The sequence below is a fragment of the Arvicola amphibius genome, chromosome 1 (genome assembly GCF_903992535.2).
Source record: "Arvicola amphibius chromosome 1, mArvAmp1.2, whole genome shotgun sequence".
Taxonomy (NCBI): domain Eukaryota; kingdom Metazoa; phylum Chordata; class Mammalia; order Rodentia; family Cricetidae; genus Arvicola; species Arvicola amphibius.
In genome coordinates, this window is record NC_052047.1 from 110,498,920 (window position 1) to 110,519,295 (window position 20,376).

General features: G+C 52.1%; 1 protein-coding gene across 1 annotated transcript; it reads left to right on the plus strand.

Annotated features, from left to right (window-relative positions):
* The first annotated feature begins 348 nt into the window (after positions 1 to 348).
* On the plus strand, positions 349 to 20,119 carry Tub (TUB bipartite transcription factor). The gene is made up of 12 exons (XM_038346897.1): positions 349 to 386; positions 9,813 to 9,864; positions 10,235 to 10,397; positions 12,859 to 13,002; positions 14,232 to 14,399; positions 15,367 to 15,485; positions 16,274 to 16,471; positions 16,742 to 16,854; positions 17,530 to 17,647; positions 19,010 to 19,108; positions 19,527 to 19,698; positions 19,986 to 20,119. The coding sequence occupies exons 1-12, from the start codon at positions 349 to 351 to the stop codon at positions 20,117 to 20,119; spliced, it is 1,518 nt and encodes a 505-aa protein (XP_038202825.1).
* Positions 20,120 to 20,376: the final 257 nt, after the last annotated feature.

The following is a 20,376-nucleotide window of genomic DNA, read 5'->3' on the forward strand; positions in this document are numbered from 1 at the left end:
GCGGGACCAGGGGCGGGGCGGCGGCTGCCACTCAGAGCTCAGCCCTGGGCGCGAGACCCGGTGCCTGCGGTGCAGACTACCTCTCCCGCCTCGGGCACGCTCCAGCCCGCGCGCTCCCGCGGCCCTGCGCACTCCCGCTGCTTCTTGCTCCGCGCCGCGCAGCACAGGCACCCGCTCTGGGAGCTCGCGGCCGGGGCCCTGGCGTGCAGAGAGGGCCTCGGCGGGGCCCAGCGGCGGGGCCCGGGAGGATGCGGTCCGGGGCGGTCCGAGAGCTGAGCAGGGTCCCCGCGCCAGCCCCGAGCGGCCCCGGCCTTAGAAGCCGCAGCCGCCACCCCGCCCCCGGGAGACATGACTTCCAAGCCGCATTCCGACTGGATTCCCTACAGGTACGAGGGCCCGGCTTCCCCGGCCCCGGGGCGAGTGCGGAACCCCCACTACAACGCTAAGGGTTGGGGGAGGGCGGTAGCTCGCTGCCAGGGCACACACCTTCCCCCCGAATCGGGATGCAGCGTCGGTCGGGCCATCTGGCCTAGAGGCAGGGCACTGATGCCCTCCGCATCCTTTCCAACACCGAGGGCACAGGTTGGAGATGCCGAGGTTTTTCATCTCAACTTTGAGGTTCTTGAAGCCTCCTGCCCTGCTCCACCTTCCTCGGGGTTCTGAAAGGATCTCTGGCCTTGTTGAGTCTGGTGGCATATGGAGAAAGGAACTGCTGTGAGCCGCCTCCTAGGCCCAGCACCCAGGACATGCGCCTGGATAGCTTGTGCGCACACACCCCTGCATCTTCACGCTTGCACACACAAGGCATCTGCGCGCTGGGCCAAAGATGCTCATGCAGCTTTGTGAGACAGTTAGAATCCAGACCACAAGGCAGCTTACATATACATACATGTACCCATATTTCTCTGTAGACCTTAATTCTTGGGTCACACGGGTGCACACTTACAAATCTGTGCATATTCACATCCGTACAGGACTATGGCATACTACATATTCACAAGTACTATTCAGTACCTTTCAGAGATTCAGTAGTAGTAACCTGATTGTTAAAGGGACATAATACAGAAAATTGCCCTCACACGCTCAGGTGCACTCAAGAGCCCTGACCCACCTTCTGTTCCTGAATACTTGGTTGGTCAGACCTAAGTCAGGCCCAAGGTTTTGTAGGGGAGGTGGGGGAGGGGTGCTCTCCAGCTCACACAGGTGCAGGCCTTTCTCCATCCACTCTACTCAATTCTATTACCAGGGAAAAGAGCTCATTGCCATAGCAGCGCCACATCCGTGGCCACTCATTGGCTCTCTAGTTGCCATGGGCTACCGGCCTCTCTAAGCCTCCTGGAGAGGCATGTGTGTAAAGAGGCTTCTGGACTGCCGAGACCCACTTTTTTTTTCTGACCCAGGTGCTCATTCAGTGAGTTGCAGAATCAGAAACTCAGGACCCACGTGCCCTAGGCAAGGATGCTGAGCCCAGTCACTGACAGAAAGTGGTTCTGACAGAGCCCTTCCAGGAGTCTGTCCAGATAGAATCCCAAATAGAAACCAGCTAGAACTGCCTGAAGCTTGTTAAAAGCAGGACTTTCTACAAACAAGCACCTGTCATAGGCCTGGGAATTCAGGGATTTTTTTTTTTTTTTGAAAATGGTGACTGCCTCTGAGCTCAGCTTCTGTGGGAGCTTCTTGAGTTATTTTCTATCTTCACAGGAACACACACACAGATACCACAGATACATGAGCACGGAGAGTCATACTCAAGATGCAGACATGTGAGCCCATACCTCAGTGTCACATGGATAAGGGGAATACTAATTGGGAACTGGGGACTGGGTTATACTAACTCAAACGACTATCTGCCTTTGACATATATCCAGGCTGGGGATGCAGATAATCCTGGGACCATTCTGCTCTTTTCTTGGCTCACATGCACTAAGGACCTCCTTGAAGTTGGTGCAACCCTATAGAGTATCAGTGACCATTTGTCTACCAGCAGAGGTGGTGCCTGTGGACAGAACAGACACAGTGCTTTGGAAGCACCTTCAAGGGGGTCCAGCCGTAGGGTGGTGGCCAGCCACAGGCTACACTGTGGGATAATGCCGTGCTTAGGTATTGAAAGGGTCGGCTGGCCGCGATTCAGGGTTGATTCTGCCAGGAAACCAAGGACTAAAGCAACTTGCAACACTTGTAGAGAAAAAGAAATCTACCTCAAGTTAGAGAGGATTCAGCCTGCTCCCGAGAAAAGAGACCTCTGAGAGGTAGATTGTCTCTGAGAAATCTGTCGCAAGTGCCCAGGGCATTGGTATCCAGAAATGGGTGATTGACATTCAACCCAGCCCAAGCCTAACCACCCCCCATTCTCCCTCCCACACTCAGCTGAAAGCACAGCTTGCCACCCTGGAATCCTAGCCCTGAAAGCAGCTTGCCACCCTGGCGGTCCACCCTGCTTCTTTTCTCCCTTCCTGTCACCTGCCTTCTTGTTCTGTAGCATCGGGAGGATAGGTATTCAGCTGAGGGGTGGGCTGTCATCCGAAGGCTCATCCCCTGCCCTGTCCAGTCTTTCTGGGCATGTACAGAGTCTGGAGAAGCACTGGACTTGAGTGGACTTCCCAGTAGGGGAGACCCATATTGAGAGGAGATTCATTGCTAGGCTGCTGATGGCAGGCAAAGCCACAGGTCTGTCTGGTGGCAGAAAACTGGGACAGAAGACAAGGCATTTCTTGGCAGCTGGGCAGGGGGCAGCGTGTGCACACGTGCTTCGACTAGCATGAGGTTTCCCTGATGCCGCAGCACATAGGACTGGAATGTGGCATATGGGGGAGAGAGACCGAGAGAGACTGACTAGTTAGCTCTTCTGATAGGGTTCTCTCTTCCTCTGCTGATTGCATCCTGCATTCCCTGGGCTCGGCTCATTTTCTTCAAAGCAGTGATAGTTGGTGCTAATCTTCTTAGGGGTAATTTTGGTTCAGTGTCTAATAATGATCATGGATTAAGCTCACATTCTGACTTAGAAGGAAGCCATTTCATTTATAAAGATCAACAGCTAGAATCGTGTTTTGCCTTTTGTTTCCTATTACTAGTCATTTTCAGTTGTGCCCATTTCTCTTTACCAGTATTTCTGAAGAGTATTCGATGCCTGTAGTGTATGGCTCTGCAGCCTTTTGTAAGTTGTAGGTGGCTAGAACTCCGAGGAAGGCCAGCGGCTTCAGGCATATGGTATTCAGCGCTTTTGTATTTGTTTGTATGTGATTGTGTGTGCCTGTAGAGTTTATGTGCACCGTGGGCATTCAGGAGCTGGTGGAAGCCTGTAGAGACATCACATCCCAAGGAGCTGGAGTCACAGGGAGCCGTAAACTGCCACGTGGGTGCTGGGAACTGAACTCGGGTCTTCTGAAGAGCAGTCATTTCTCTACCCACTGAGCCGTCCGTTCAGACGCATCTTCAGTGTTCTTGCCTGCAGTGCTTAGGGCTTCCTTCACCAAAGCATGAACTCTTTGAGAGCAGGAACCTCATGTGATGTCTGGCTGAGCCTTCAGCACTACTCAGCACAGAGAAAATGCTACCTCTCTAAGCCAAAGCGATGTCACACTTCAGACAACATTTAGGGCTTCCAGAACTTCCTGGTCCCATTCCTGGGTTCTCAGCACACTTAAGTGCTCTCTCATCACAGCAAAGCTTCCAGAACCCCTGCAAGGTGCAGCTCCAGAGAACGTCAGGTTGCAAGGGTCCACATAGACCCTTCAGAACCCCTGCAAGGTACAGCTCCAGGTCCCAGAGAATGTCAGGCTGCAAGGGTTCACATAGACCCTTCCAGAACCCCTGCAAGGTGCAGTTCCAGGTCCCAGAGAATACCAGGCTGCAAGGGTCCACATAGACCCTTCAGAACCCCTGCAAGTTGCAGCTCCAGGTTCCAGAGAATGTCAGGCTGCAAGCGTCCACATAGACCCTTCAGAATCCCTGCAAGGTGCAGCTCCAGGTCCCAGAGGCTATCAGGCTGCAAGGGTCCATATAGACCCTTCTAGAACCCTGGCAAGGTGCAGCTCTAGGCCCCAGAGGATATCAGGCTACAAGGGTTCACATAGACCCTTCCAGAACCCCTGCAAGGTGCAGCTCCAGGCTCCAGCGAATACCAGGCTGCAAGGGTCCACATAGACCCCTCTCACTATTTTTTTTGTCCTATTATGTTGCATTTCTGTCAGACATCTTCCACCAGCCAGTTGTGACTGGAAAGCTCTTCTTAGGGTTGAGTCTAAGCAAGATTCTGGTTTTCCTGTCCTTTTGGCTCTTGTTAGATACCCTCCCCACTCACATACCCCTTTAGTTCTACTGCCAGGTTAGCCTCAGGTGCCTGGTTTTGACAACCTCAGGCAATTCCTTCTGGAAACTCCAGTGTCTTATTCTTTGAAGATCACTGGCTGTGGTCACAAGAATCATTTGCCGATTATTAGAGAACCCCATGGTACTTGCTTAAAACAACAAAATTGATTCTGGAGCGTGTTCCCCAGTAGTTCTGAGTTACTAAGCCAAAGCCAATGCCGCCAGTTTTAATTCACCTAGTGTTTTTTGGGAACCCCTGGCCGGAAGGCGATAGCACATCCTCAGAGAGCTCCTTATACCTTTGGAATTGCCCCCATTTCCAACTGTGTGCCAAGCAGCTGCTAGGCAGTGGGAGCCATGGCTATAGACTTCCCTCATTTTGGTGCTTGGCACAGGGGGTGCAGCCAGTCATTCTGGTTGGCCTGTCCTTATAGCCTATTGCTCTGATTTTTAGGTTCAGAACAGCTTCTGCTATGGCTGAGGGAAGGAATGAGGTAGGAAAAAAGGGGCAGGCTGCAAAATGGCTTGGATGGAGCATCCAGATGGCTGAGTCTGTCTCTGTGTTGTCCTGGCCTGGGCCTCTGGTATTGATGGTGAATTAGAGTTTACAAAGTGGAATGGAGGAAGAGAAGGATGGAAACAGGTTTCCTAATAATTCTGGCCATATTGTGCTTTTCCAGCCCACAGCACAAGTCCCTAGAAACCTGTCTGGTCCCTCCAGGGGAGTAAGTGGCTGTAGATAGCCTGTCTCCATGGGAATTGAAGTTGCCACCCTTTTAACCCTGGATAGAGCAGCCAAATTAGGGGATGCTGCAGACTGGAGCCAGTGACTAGAACATTCCCTGGCCTTCTAGGTCTGGCTTCCAGTAGGAGGTGACCATAATGAAGGAGCCGCCAGGGTCAGCTGGAAGACCCATCCATCAGTGCCCTGTCTCTGTCTGAGCCTCCTGGCGGGGCTGCAGCTGGCAGCCTGGGCTTGGCAGTGATTCCGTATTTGGAACCAAAGTCATTAAAAAGCCATTAATGTCTCCTTGCATGGTTATCATTCAGTGCAGCCTAGAACGGTGCCCGTCAGAGACGCACTCCGGGGAGGTGTTGTAAGAAAGACGGACACCCCAGGAATGATGCTGCAAGAGGAGCTCAAGAGGCAGGGCTAGCCGGGTGGGGGCAGGGAGGGAGCTTTGGTTCTGCTCCCCCTCGAGACAGCCGTCATTATTGTCACTGTTCCTCAGCACAAGCTGCTGTGCTGGGGATTCTTTTGTTATTCACCGGGGAGCTTGTCTTTGCCCAGATGCATTGTCCTTACCTCCCAGTACAAGCTTGTCACTGTCCCATTGTCATCTCCCAGTATCCTTGCAGCTCCCCTAGAAACCCGGCTTTCTTTTTCTCTGTGTTACACGGGTGGGCGGGTATTACAGGGCCTCCTGCGTTCATCTTGCTGGGCCTAGAGGGGGTCATTTCCAACAGCACCCTTTATGCTGCATGCACCCTTCCCTTTGAACATACCTGATGTTGAGTGAGTGGGTGGGTGGCTCTCTGGACTCTGCTGAGAGGTCTTTGACTTCAAGAATCTCTGAGACTGTGCCCTTGGTTCACACTTCTCTGAAAGCTACAGTTAAGCTCCTTCTACTGTGAATCCCACAGATTTGAGGAGAAAGACCACCGACCCAAATCATGGCCAAATTAATTAAAGCAGGCTTTATTCATATTCATCTGCTGTCTCTCCCTACGGTGGAGCTCCAGAGATTAGCATTGGATGTGGTGAAGATAAGGTTTTTGTAGCTTAGGAGTAGGGAGTTTCCAAACGGGAGTATTTGGCAGGCAGCTAAGTGGGGGGAGGGCCACCGAAGCAGAACACCAGCATCACAAGTTGGTCTTAACAACCTCCCGAAACAAGGGCATGGTTGCCATTTCCTGGAACAGGCAGCAAAGAACCATTTGTAGTTAGGGTTACAGGTGGGGCAGAGCCCAATCCTTGAGAAACAGATTTAATTATAAATAGGAATGAACCTAGTTTGTCTTTATTATAAGACAGCCTACAAGCCCAAGATGGACACCGGCTGGTTTATCACTACCTGTATCTTATCTGGCAGTGAACGGCGCTACAACCTGTGGCTCTTTGTCCATCTTCCCAAAGAGGAAATGTGGGGATGGTGGGAGAGGAAGTACTGCATTCATGGAAAATAGCATTCAACCCCAGATACAACTGCACGGAAGGTCCAGGGCAGTGTGACAGTTCCTGTGGTAGGAAAGCACCTGCCTGTGTGGCACAGGGTGGTGAGGTCACCACTTCCTGAAACATCTTTTGTTGCCACGCTGCCTTGGAGCCTCTCTGCAGATGACTCTGCTGATGGTCACCTTACCTCTTCTAGATGTCTCTAGAAATTTCACTGCCAATGAGGACAGCATAGTCTTTGTTCTGCTTAGCCAAGGCCAGTCCCTGGGATGACCCATGTAACTGCCTCTGTCCCCAGCGCTGTCCTCTGAAAGAGTGTGACGTCCCAGGAAGAGGCAAATAGCCTCGCCCACTGGCACAGAGGAAGCCAATACTGACCTATGGAGATCACACGGGGACTTCTGAGACCAGGCCACTAGCACAGAAATGACAGGATTAGAGGCCGCTGGGCCCAACCAGAGCCAGTCTGGATGTCAGACCTTTCTGCTCCTGCCAGCAGGTGTCACTGGAGAGAGCCCTTACTGCATTCACCCATATTCTAGAAGCAGTGAGTTGCACCTCTGTAGACCTTGGTGGGCCAGAGGCTTGGATGTGAGCTGCAGGGAGTGCTCGGCCCTTGTGTGTGCCACTGCTGTGAGTAGTAAAGCCTTTCAAGGCCCTTGGTGTCTTGATGGCCTGACATCTCTCTAGAGAGCCAAGAGACCTTAGTCTCTGCAGGTATCCCACAGGGTCAGTGTGCTTTTCCTGGTAAGATGTTCACCAGTCCAACTCAGATTTTAGGCTGGTTGTTGAAGCTTTGGGTCCTGGTTTTGTGTCTGGGAGCCCCAGATGCAGGTGTTCTTGGACAGGTGGGCTGTCATGGGAAGACTTACACTTAGAGACTTGTCTTTGAGCTGTGTTTTCTCCTGTGTTCCAGCAGCCAAGGGTTTGGTAAATGAGGTCATTTTGAGCACAGCACTACATATAGTATGGGCTCCTCCAATGTGCAGCTCAATCCAGGGGTACCAGAAGAAGGCCTTTTATCAGTTAAATGGTGCATGGTATCCATAGGTGGCCAGGGAGGGGAGCGGCGATGGGCGGCTAGTTCTACAAGTACTTTAAGGGACATGTAATTGAGCTGACAGAAGAGAAGCATGACTGTACCTCATTTTTGGAGTGATTTTTGACCTTGTCTTTTCCTGTCCATACACACTATGCTCACCTTCACACAAGCGAGCCTCCCTCATAGTACAGATGCCTGCTTACACATAAGATCCACTCATACACTTCCTTACAGTCCCCTCAAACTGATGTACTCGGGCCTACTTGAGCATGTCCCTACCCACAGGTCTGGTTCAGCTAGTCTCTAGCATGACTAGGAGACGCAGCCTGGAGCTTCCAGAATTCCTGGCCTCGGGTTCCACCTCATCCCCTGGCAGCATCCTGAGTTGGCCTTTCATAGAATTTGGGCCTGAGGTGTCTTGATCTAGCAAGAAAGCTAAGTGGTTTTTAATTCTCTGTAGGTGGAATTTTCTGTTCTGCCAGCCAGCTCCCAAATAACCACACAGAGACTTATTATTTAATTATAAATGCTCAGCTGATAGCTTAGGCTTGTTACTAGCTAGCTCTTACAACTTAAATTGACCCATATTTCTTATCTATATTCTAACATGTGGGTCAGCATGTTCATCTTACTTTTCCCTGTGTCTCCTGGTGACTCCACCCTTCTTCGTTTCAGGGCTCTCTCCTGTCTGCAATTTCTACCTAACCTCTTCCTACCTAGCTATTGGCCATTTAGCTCTTTATTAAACCAGTGAGAACAACATATCTTCACAATGTACACAAATACCATTCCACAACAGTTCCCTCTTCCTACTCTTCCTTCCTAGGGGGCAGGAGCAGTCTGTGTAGGAAGAAACTGTCTGACATAAGACTCACCAGTGGCACTCATGGATCTGATGCCCATGGCCAGGGAAGGGCTACAAAGCCATTTTCTGGGCTATGCCTTAGCTAGTTGAATCTACCCTGCAGTTATTTTTACCTAGCCCCGGCCTTGTCCTGTTGAAAGTGGCCGGGATTTTAGCCTCTCCCAAATGAGGACACTGTACCCTCTTTAGGGGAGCAGGACTGTGTCAATACATCCCCTATTCCTGCCTGGGAGCCAGGAACTTTGGATAGGGCAATGGTCTGTCCCAGAGGACCCAGCTTTTTCTGGGAAGGATGGAGAGAAGCAGATGAGAAGATGATAAGGAACTGCAGAGGCAGTCCTGGCACGAGACCAGCATTCTTGGGATTGGCTAATGACGGATGCCTTTGTTTGAGTACCTCTGGTTTTCTGTCAGGCTTGGCTCTGCTTAGGTATCTGAAGGGTCTTCATCCTGTTCTTACCAGGGCCAGGCTAGCTTGGAAGTCCTCAAGGCAATGAAGGAGGAGACGCTACCAACATGACAGAAATATGGCTTGGGTGCTTGTTTTCTAGTTTTTAAGATTGGGTCTCCAGGCTAGAGGCAGCGGTGGTGGCGCACGCCTTTAATCCCAGCACTCGGGAGGCAGAGGCAGGCGGATCTCTGTGAGTTCGAGGCCAGCCTGGTCTACAAGAGCTAGTTCCAGGACAGGCTCTTAAAAAAAAAAAAAAAAAAAAAAAAAAAAAAAAAAAACCACCAAGTCCAGTTGGAATGGGACTGATGGAACAGGGGACCAAACCGGACTCTCTGAATGTGGCTGACGGTGGAGGAGGACTGAGAAACCAAGGACAATGGCAATGAACATGAACTCTACAGCATGGACGGGCTCACTGTGAGCCTTGTCAGTTTGGTTGCTCACCTTCCTGGACTTAGGGGGAGCTGGGAGGACCTTGGACTTAACATAGTGAAGGGAACCCTGATGGCTCTTTGTCTTTGGAGAGGGGTGGAGTGGGAGTATGGGTGGAAGGGAGGGGAGGGAAGAGGGAGGAGGAGGGGAGGAGATGGAAATCTTGAATAAAAAAATGAGAAAAAAAAAAAAAAAAGATTGGGTCTCCAGGCTGACCCCGAGTCTCCAGCTCCTGTCGTCCCATCTCAATCTCCCTAGAGCTGGGATTACAGGCATGATCCACCACACCCAGTCCTAAAGGCATTCTTTATTTGTACTGGGGATCAGATGCTGGGTCTTAGGCAAGTGCTCTACTACCTCAGGACACCCCTTCCCTTCTGGTCTTGAATTAGCTCCTAGACAGCAGCCTCCCTCTTTCTCCCCCCACCACACGGACTCAGCAGGAACCATGAAAGGAGGTTAAAGGATGGGGGTGGGGTCTGGACCACCTCGTGGAACCTCACTGGGCGGCCCTGAATACCTTTCTCTCCCTCTGCAGTGTCCTAGATGATGAGGGCAGCAACCTGAGGCAGCAGAAGCTTGACCGGCAGGTGAGTAAGGCTGGGGCTGGTGGGCAGGCAGAATCTCAGCAGGGGTCCAGGAGCAATGAGTCCCTCTTCTTTGGATGAGCCTGTCAGATGGTTAGAGAAGCAAACTCTCTCTTGTATATTATTATTATTATTATTGTTATTGTTATTATTATATTAAACCTACCCTATTCCTCACCAATTCTGCCGAGCTGGCAGTCACCGGATGCCAACAGCATGAGTCCTTACCCCGAGAAGGCTAGAGACCCCAGTCCAACTTCTGGAACCTAGCCCAGAGATCAGGGTGCTCCTTTCGGCTCCACTGTGGGAACCCCTTCCTCCTGGAGGAGGTGGAAGGCCAGTCCACCTCTGTGCCTGTCCTGTGCCTCTGTAGCGGGCCCTGTTGGAGCAGAAGCAGAAGAAGAAGCGCCAGGAGCCCCTGATGGTGCAGGCCAATGCAGATGGGCGACCCCGGAGCCGGCGGGCCCGGCAGTCAGAGGAACAAGCCCCCCTGGTGGAGTCCTACCTCAGCAGCAGTGGCAGCACCAGCTACCAAGGTACACCCTATCTCTGCCCCAGGGATAGCTAGTCTGGGGGATCCCCTGTACCACGGCACCACACCCTGGAGATCAGTGGTACTTGGGGAACTGTAGGACTCACCCTGTAGGGTTTGCCTACACTGAATGTTGTGTCTGGCTCAGCTGGACAGCTGAGTGAGAAGGCAGAGAGATATTCTTAGCCTTGGGCTCCTATTTATGTCCAGATGGTCACCTCCTGTGTCAGGTTCTGAGGCCAAAAGGCTCTAGCTTGATGGATTGGAGAGTTCCAAGGTCCAGGTTTCTGATCTGTCTCTGAGCTCCTATACCCACCAGCATTCTCTCCTGTGAGGAATCCTTCTCCCAGCTTCCTGTCTTACTCAGGCTAAGCGCTCCCTGTCATTTGCCTCCTCGCTGAGGTCTTGCCTCCTCAGTGTGCCTGGCTTCTGACCTGTAGGTCGCTGCTCCTGGCTGAGGCCTGCATCCCTCAGGGCTGCCTTCCTTACACCTAGCATTCAGCAGAGCCCAGTCTGGAAATTATCTCGGAGCCCGTCCTGCCCATCTGGGTGTCCAGGACTTTCTCCAGCTTTCTCCAGGGTTCAGTGCCACAGAGTTTGTGAGAGAGAAGGCAGGGGACAGGAGCTAGACAGACTCAGTCTTTACTGTCCTCTGCTGGGAGGTGCCAGCCATGCAGGTGCCTGTTTCCTGCACAGCTGTAATTGGGAGTTAGGCCATGGGTGCCTTCCTGGCTTTTATGGGTAGGTTAGGAAGTGCTTTCTTCTGGTGTTCCTTTCTGCAACTGCAGGTATTGTTTGCAGTTCAGGGAGGACTTTCTTCCTCTGACCAGAGACCTTGTCCCCCTACCCTACAGTGTCTCAGGTTCTTCCCGTTCTGCTAGCTCAGCTGTTAGTTCACCCCACAGCATAGTGATGCTTTAAAGGGAAGGAATTAGGTATCATTCACCTATTGCGTAGCTCGCGGCTGGCACATGCGCACACATATCTTCTGAGGAAACACACTTTATTCCTGATAATGAAGGCTGTGTCTGGGCATTTGTCAGGGCTGAGGATCGCATTAGGTACCTGGTTTGCTATGTTATAATTTCATTCAGGGAAGCTAGCCACTGGCTTTGGTCCTGTGCAACTAGGCTTGCTTTGCCACTGCCTTTTACCATGGCAAGATTTGCTCATGGATGTGGCAAGTTGCTTATGCTCTCTCATACTTTTTGCTTCACTTATGAAAAGGGGGAGTCAGTCTTAGCACTTAGAAAATGGAAGAAATCACAGTGATTAATGGGCGCAAATTCAGGTCCTTGCTGTTCCCCACTGAGATCAGAATAGATGAGGCCTTTAGGGGTCTTCCCCATAGGATACACTGGACATGTGTGAAGTTCCTGCTGTTTCTCTGGGGCCCGCTGTCTTTGTCCAGCTTTGAGTGACGGACAAAGCCGAGAGAGGCTTTTTTTTTTGCTGTTTGAGCAAGACCCATGCTTTCTCTGCTCACTACATCCCTAGTTTTAACTACTTTGTGCCCTGCCGCCTGCTGGCTGGTGGTGTTAATGCAGGCGCTCACTGCCAGAGGTGGCTGAGGGAGTGATTCCGGAACTGACACTCCCAGTGTTAGTCCTGTGGCCAAGCTCATTCATGGTACACACCCATGAATCTCCTAAGTATTCAGTGAAGGGGTGCGGACTAGTGGCTGTGGGTACGTAGTGAGCAGACAGGCGTAGTCTCTGGCCATGGAGCTTCCGGTCTAGGTGAGAGAGTTCAGCAGGTGGTTGCAGTGTGCCTTGTGGGAAGAGGCCAGGCTGTGCGAGGAGGTGGCAGTGGGGGACAGCTTCTCTGGAGCTCCCAGGAAGTCAGAAGTAGGAATTACTCAGATGGAAAGGACAGTCAGGCAATGACACGCTAACATAAAAGGAGCGTGGTTCGTGCATGGCACTAAAGCTGCCTGGTGGAGCTGGATGCACGCTGGTGGCAGAGTGTGTGGTGAGGCTGAGGAAGGAGCGGGGGAGCCTATCAGGCTTGAGGCTGTTGGTGGTCATCTTCTGAGCATTCAGAAACTGTTAGTAGATTCTGAGCAGATTAGGGTCCTCCTATATGGAGATCGTGGGGGACAGTGGCTGTGTCTTTCCCGATAGTTCCTTGTTGGTGTGCCTAGCTCTTAGTTTCATACAGCCCCTCCTCCCTTACACGGGATCCCACGGGCTCTGCAGGCCCATGGAGGAGTATCTGTCCTGTCTGCGGTCTCTTTCAGAAGACACAGCCTTTGTGTCCTTCCCGTCCTCCGTGGCACATTCTCATGACACTCCCCCCGAACCTGCCCAGGTGCAGAACTTTGGTTCCTAGCTGTCGACGACCTGTGGCTGGTTGGGATGAGTGGGTTGATGCAGGTGAAAAGCCGCACCGGGGCTGGGTGGGACCTGTGGGCAGCGCTAATCTCACCCGATGCCCGTTTTTGTCTTGGGTTCTCTCCTGAGCAGTTCAAGAGGCAGACTCGCTTGCCAGTGTGCAACTGGGAGCCACCCATCCACCAGCACCAGCCTCAGCCAAGAAGACTAAGGCAGCAGCTGCATCGGGGGGCCAGGGTGGGGCCCCTAGGAAGGAGAAGAAGGGAAAGCATAAAGGTTAGCCTGACTTCTCCTCAGACCTCCTAGAGGCCTGGCTTCTGCGGGGGCGGGGCTTAGCCTCCAGACTCCAGGTGGTGTGGGAGGAGCACGCTCAGTGAAAGGCAGCTCAGGTGTGCCCAGGGTGCCTATCAGTAGGCTTTGCCTAGCTCCTGAGTACCTCGGCTAATTTGCGGTGTGCAAGGCTTTGTCAGACTGCCAGGAAGTGAAATACCACTTAGCTGTGGCTCTGGACCACCTTTTTCCTCCCAGCTTACCTCAGCCCGAGCTCCCTCATCCAGTCCCAAGCCAGGATGCTCTCTTCTGTGGAAGCTGTCTGCTCCCATGGCAGTTGCCAGCTAGCTCTGCCTTCTCGTGTGGATTTCTCCCAACTTCCTGCCCTATCCCCAGAACTCTCCGACCCACATACTGGTGCGTTCCCTCTGCCCCTCAGTCTAACAGATTCCTAGAGATCAATGACATGATGGTGGCCACTTCCCCAAGTCCTGTTTCCTGGCTACTGTTTCTTCAGTCCTTGTTCAAGGCCATTGATATCCAGCCATTGCGTCATAGTTGAACAGTGGAGTGTCAGGATCCTTGGGGTTTTAGAGCTGACAAGCTCAGCCAGGCAGAGAAGCTGCTCCCCGTGGGCCAGGTCTTTTTCTGTAACTCCAGCTGCAGCCCGTCGGGCAGGGAATGTAAAGAAGGCTGGCTCTGCAAGCGGACGACAGGGCACGTGGGACGGGAGGCCCTGTGCTTGGGAAGGCGACCAGGCCAGCCATGGTGTTTGAGGAGGGCCCTATTTTTGATGCCGTACGCGAGTGTATCGTACGTGTGGAGTGTGCGAGGAGAGGACACCAGCATGTGTAGCTTGTAGATGTCTGTGTCCGGGAAGCACTACTGCCCGCAACTGTGCTTTGGATTGATTTTTGTTTCCTGTCTTGTTCTTTCCACTGTGAAGTTGGTTTTGTAGATGGTTATTGTCTGTCTTAAGGATGTGGAGTATTTTGAACCAACCCTTGGCAGGTATCTTGGGGGAAAGAAGAGAAGAAATGAAGCCCATGCCCCTTTACAATTTCCCAAGTATTAACAGGCTGACAGTAGTTGTTAGTTTGTTTGTTTAGTTAAGCCAATTTTGCAAATAAGGTTTTGCAGAGGGCCCTGTCATCCATCCCCCCTCCCTTCTGGACGCCTGAGAATCCAGGCTTTCCGCTCCTTCTGGATGTAACTCAGGAGTATCTGGCCTGCAGGCACCAGCGGGCCGACAACTCTGGCAGAAGACAAGTCTGAGGCCCAAGGCCCAGTGCAGATCCTGACTGTGGGACAGTCAGACCACGCCAAGGATGCAGGGGAGACAGCAGCCGGTGGGGGCACACGGCCCAGCGGGCAGGACCTCCGTGCCACGATGCAGAGGAAGGGTGAGCCCCATGGGGGCCCAGCTGGGACCAAAGCTCAGTCCCAGGTTCTTAGCTACACTCTACTCCAAGAAAATAGCCTTCTTATGTTTGGTCCAGTCCGTCCCTGGATGTCATAAAGGGGTATTATTGGAGTCAGATGAGAAGTTTCGGGCCAGGGCTCCTGATAAGGCCGAGTTAAGAAAAAGAAGTACTAAGTGGGGTAGCCAGCCAGCAGCCTAACCCTGTCTGTAGCTCCCATGGATCCCTAGTTTGTGTGCAGAATTTTTCCCCTTTTGTTTGGACAACAAGAAGTTGTCTGTCTGCTGAGCTGCGGGGAGTGCGGGCAGGTCCTCCTTGGAAACTCACCACCCAATTTCTCTAGCATGAGCCCTAACTCCAGGGAGTTGTGGGTGCAGCCGGCAGATACAGACACACCGTGAGGAACCTACTGGAAGAAAACTTCCTGAAGAAAGAACTTCTAAGGCCACCCAGGGTAGCATTCCGGGTCAGGGAGGAGAACTGAGACCAACTCAGGGCAAGCTGGGGAAAGCAGAGTCAGTGCCACCCACAGACCAAGCGAGGACCTAAGCCAAAGTCCATGTCGGGGTCTGTGGTCTCTGCCTCCCGTGGCCCTTAGAAGAGGAGGTTCCCTGTGCAGGGTTGGCCTGGCTCAGGCTTTGCTACACAAGCCATAGGGATGATGGACCTGAGACTGAACAGGGGTACGATGTAGGGACTGAGCTAAAATCGGGTGGTGGGAATGCACCCCGAAGAGGATCATGACAAACCCCAGTTCATGTGTGTGTCCCTGTATGTGTCTGCACGAGTGGGAGGACATACGGCAATGTGAGGGTGTATGCACACGGCCCTATAGCGCCTGGGCGTAGGTGAGTCATGCGTCTGCACGCACATTGACATGTGACCGCCTAAATTCCCACTAGAAAACCTGTCTGCTTGCTCATTCCTCCATGGTCTCTGCTCACTGTAGGCATCTCCAGCAGCATGAGCTTCGATGAGGAAGAGGAGGAGGATGAAAACAGCTCTAGCTCCTCCCAGCTAAACAGCAACACCCGCCCTAGCTCTGCCACCAGCAGAAAGTCCATCAGGGTGAGTGGAGAGGAGGCGCCCTTATCCCCTGTCAGAGGCTGGCATCAGTGGTCAGGTCTGCCTGCGGGTGGTGTTCAGGTTTGTTCCCTGCTGTGGTAGAAACACTGACCGGAAGCATCTTGGTGAGGAAAGGGTTTATTCGGCTATGCTGTCACATCCGTCATTGAGGGTACTTGAGCAGAACCTTTGGAGGAGCGCCGCTTGCTGGCGCACGCTCAGGTAGCTTTATACAGCCCTAGCCCACCTGCCCAAGGATGGTGCCACCACAGGGGGCCGGGCCCTGTCACATCAACACCATCATAGACATGGCCACAGATGAGATTGGTCTGGGCAAGCACAAGCTTCTCCACCCCTTGACTGTGCTTTGTCAAGTTGCTAGACTAGAGCATGAGGTGGTAGTTTGTGCGTGTGTCAACATTATGAGGTGCTGGCTTCCCTTGGGTGAGGTGTCCGTATGAAGGCTCTAAAGCTGGGCTCTTCTGCTTCTCCACTGCTCTCTGTCTCTCCAGCAAGGTCAAAGGGATAGGATGCAGGGAGAGCTGGACTTGGACAGGATACCCTCCTGAGAGCCTGCCCTTATCCCTGCCTCCACCTCCAGCAACTGCTGAGGAAAGGAAGAGGCTAGAAGATTAGCTCCTCACTCTGGCTCACGGCAGCCACACCCACATTTCGAGATCCTGACCCCCCTCTCTTTCCCCTCACTGAATCAGGAGGCACACTCTTCTTCTAGACCTCCAATCTGAAGTGGAGAGCCTTTTGACTTCAGTTGTTACTCTCCCTTTCCGTAGGAGGCAGCCTCAGCCCCCAGCCCAGCAGCCCCAGAGCCGCCAGTGGAGATTGAGGTCCAGGATCTAGAGGAGTTTGCTCTGAGGCCAGCCCCACAGGGGATCACTGTCAAATGCCGTATCACTCGGGACAAGAAGGGAATGGACCGGGGCATGTACCCCACCTACTTTCTGCATTTAGACCGTGAGGACGGCAAGAAGGTGAGTTCCTCTCGGCATGTATTTTCAGTTTGAAGGCCAGAAGGCTAGAATATGAGGGAAACTCAGTTCTGACTCTGGCCTCTCAGTTCTCCAGGGAAAATATTTCGTTTGGACTCGGGTTTGTCAGTTCTTGTACGTGTGTGCACCCATAGCTGTGTTGGGGGAGATGAAGCAAGGTGACCATTTGTGTGTGAGCCCAGATGTATGAGTGACCATCATATTTATGGGCTAGAGGCTAGATCTGGAATGTGAATTGCTTTACTCTTTAAGGTATTCCTCCTGGCGGGAAGGAAGAGAAAGAAGAGCAAAACTTCCAATTACCTCATCTCTGTGGACCCGACAGACTTGTCTCGGGGAGGCGACAGCTATATTGGGAAATTGCGGTACCAGTGCTCTTCCAGGAAGGCGAGGGAGGGAGGGGCCAGAAAGTCTTCTGAAATCTCTGAATATCTTCTCCATCAAGTCCAGCCACAGGCTAGTCTATGCCCAGCCTTGAGTCAGACAGGACTAAGCTGTCCCAAGGTACTGAGTACAGGCCCAGCATGCATGCATGAGTGACAGGTCAAACCAGGATGCTGCTGCTGATGTAGGCACCATGGAAAAGTTGCTTTGGCCCACTGGTCATAGCCAAGGGACAGGGCTGCAAAGAAGCCCTGAAGAAGTGAGGTGGGGAGGCCTCAAGTGAGATCTCATTGTGGACGAGTAAGTGGAGATGTGAGTGACCAAAGCTGGACATAGCCCTGGAAAGGACAGAGACTGCCTTTCTCCATGAGGTGCAGAACCCTCTCTGGCCTCCTAGATGCCACTCTGCTTCCTTTCCAGAAAAATCAGTGCCCTTCTCCCCTCCTACGGTTCATAGAAACCTATGAACACTGACTCCTTGGGTTTCCTTCACTGAAACGAGATGCCCCTTGAGTTTAGTTGACTTAGAGTTGACTGCTTGTGGGGTACCTCCACTGTGTCCCCAGGTCTGCTCCTGGTCCATCCCATAATGCTCTGTAGGCTGTGCCACGGCATGGGGAGAGGTATACGAGCCTGTTGATTGTGCCTTTCTTCAGGTCGAACCTGATGGGCACCAAGTTCACCGTTTATGACAATGGCGTCAACCCTCAGAAGGCATCGTCTTCTACGCTGGAGAGTGGAACTTTGCGCCAGGAGCTGGCAGCTGTGTGCTATGTGAGTCCTTGGTTTCTAGGCAGACATGAAACTCAGGCCACGTCTTGACGGATAGTCAAGGCTACGTCTAAAAGGGCTGTCCGCTATAGAGTGACCCTGTATGGGACAGGGACCTACACCCTGTCTTCAGAGCGCTGACCACAGCAGGCTAACTACCTAGGGGTCTCAGGGAACCATCCCTGGCTCTGCAGCCTGACCCAGGATGCTCTTCAGCAGGAGGAAGTAGATGCCTGGGTTTCTTTCTGGACTTCACTCACAGCTCCGTGCTACAGTTGCAGTGCCAGGCACTGCATGGATGGGGGTCCTTTCAGAATCAGTTCGGAACAGAGATGCTGTTCCCTCTGGGGCCTGGAAACTGAAGCTTAGAGGTGGGGCATTTGCTAACATTATACCAACCAGGACAGGACTGGAACACAAATATAAGTGTATGCTCTGTTACAAACTTGGTTTCTTCATTCACCAAAGTGAAGCACGGGTGTCCTGTGAATCTGGGCAGGGATACTTAGGACTCTATAGCCATTTCAGATGATCCCATAGTGCCACCTGCTGGCCAAATTTAGAGAAGCAACCTGAGCCCATCTATAGTCCAGGTACGGTTGGAAAGACTTAGGACTTTGGAAATAGAAACAAACCCTTATGGCATTTAAATCCTTATTGAGAGACAAGCCATAGGACAGATGTAAGTGAAATAAGTATGTTCTTGATCAATGCTTAGAACTAAAAATCAAGTTAGAGATATGGATATATGAAATGCCAAGGTGTGTGTGGACCATTAGGAGGGACAGAAGGGAGGGCAAGGTAACTCTTGAGTAAAGATCAGACGTGGAAACCAGCTGTGTGTATATCTGAGGAGGGCAGGGTGATTGCAGAAGAGACTTAAGATAGCAAGGACACTAAGGACGGGGGCCGAATCAGTAAGCCCTGGAGATTGAATAAGAGTTTCAGCGGGGAAGAAAACATACCCTTTACTAGGACTGTCAACCAGGGTGCTGTGCTGAGAACAGATGGTGGGGAGGAGAGCCTTGGAGGCCCAGGGCAGGAACAAGGGGTCGCGTTAGTGGCTGTCTGGTGACCGTAGATTCTAGTGTTATCTGGAAACTGCTGTGGACAGGTTAGGAATGGGTGTGAGAGAGTGAAGTAGTAAGACTCCAGTTCACGTGAGCGGATTTAAGCGCTGAGCCGCCACGGACTGAAGCAAGCTGGGCTGTAGATGGGAGTAGTTCAGGCTGTGCTACATTTAGAGGTGACCACTAGACTACCAAGTATGGATGCTGCGGACATTTTATTCCTCTTTACCTCCTTGGCTCAGTTTCCCCATGGATAAGCAATTTGAGGTAGCCAAAATTCTCTTTGTTTTCCCAGGAGACAAATGTCCTAGGCTTCAAGGGACCTCGGAAGATGAGTGTGATTGTCCCAGGCATGAACATGGTTCATGAGAGAGTCTGTATCCGTCCCCGCAATGTGAGTCTCTAACAGTTCCCCGGGCCCCAGCCTCTCAATGAGCTTCTAAGGGCGAATTTCCCTAAGGTTTTTTGTGTAGGGGATACAATTTAAGAAACCCTGGATGGGGCTGGAGAGATGGCTCAGTGGTTAAGAGCATTGCCTGCTCTTCCAAAGGTCCTGAGTTCAATTCCCAGCAACCACATGGTGGCTCACAACCATCTGTGATGAGGTCTGGGTGCCCTCTTCTGGCCTGCAGACATACAGACAGAATATTGTATACATAATAAATAAATAAATAAATAAATAAATATTTAAAAAAAAAAAAAAAAGAAACCCTGGATGTTTAGGGAACTGGGTAAGATCTCTCTTTGGGTGGATGTGATGCCAAGGCTTGGGTCTGGCTCAAGTAAGGCTGTCCCCACTTTCCTACCGCCAGGAGCACGAAACACTGCTAGCACGCTGGCAGAACAAGAACACGGAGACCATCATTGAGCTGCAAAACAAGACACCAGTCTGGAATGATGACACACAGTCCTATGTACTCAACTTCCACGGGCGCGTCACACAGGCTTCTGTGAAGAACTTCCAGATCATCCATGGCAATGACCGTGAGTATCGCTGTCCCTCCGTATCGGCACTGTACTTGTGATGCCTAGCCCTCACTCCTCCGTCCATACCAGCCAGAGTAACAGGATGTGGGTATATGGCTTTTAATAGAAAGAATTTTCCAGTTGTAGTGATTAGAGCCCCAGCCCCAGATTCTGGGGCTTGGAAACACCTTTTAAATGGATGTCCCTTTTTTCCTACCCCTTGCTGTCTGTGTGCATCTCCCCCCTTTACCCTCTTATGGCCTGTTCTTCCTGTCTTTACCATCTGTGCTTGTGCATGGCCACAGCGGACTACATCGTCATGCAGTTTGGCCGGGTAGCGGAAGATGTGTTCACCATGGATTACAACTACCCGCTGTGCGCACTGCAGGCCTTCGCCATTGCATTGTCCAGCTTTGACAGCAAGCTGGCCTGCGAGTAGAGGCCTCCTCTGCCTTTAGGGTGGCCCGGTCTGCAGTGGAGCTTGCCTGCCCGCTGAGACAGCTCTGCCTCCCCTGTTAATAGGCCCTCAGCGGGCTTTCTGGCCTTAACAACCAGAAACTGGCGCTCTGCCTCTGCTGCTGAAGCAGGGGGATAGCAAATGGGTATGAAGGGAAAAGAGTATTTCTGTGCCCCAAGGTTAACACACATAACCAATCTTGGGTCAGTCCCCACCACAGCTGTGTTTACCACACAGGG

Coding starts and splice junctions, on each gene's coding strand:
- Tub (XM_038346897.1), top strand. CDS start 349: ATGACTTCCAAGCCGCATTCCGACTGGATTCCCTACAG. Junction 15,486..16,273: donor CCAGCAGAAAGTCCATCAGG/GTGAGTGGAGAG, acceptor CCCTTTCCGTAG/GAGGCAGCCTCAGCCCCCAG. Junction 16,472..16,741: donor ACCGTGAGGACGGCAAGAAG/GTGAGTTCCTCT, acceptor TTACTCTTTAAG/GTATTCCTCCTGGCGGGAAG.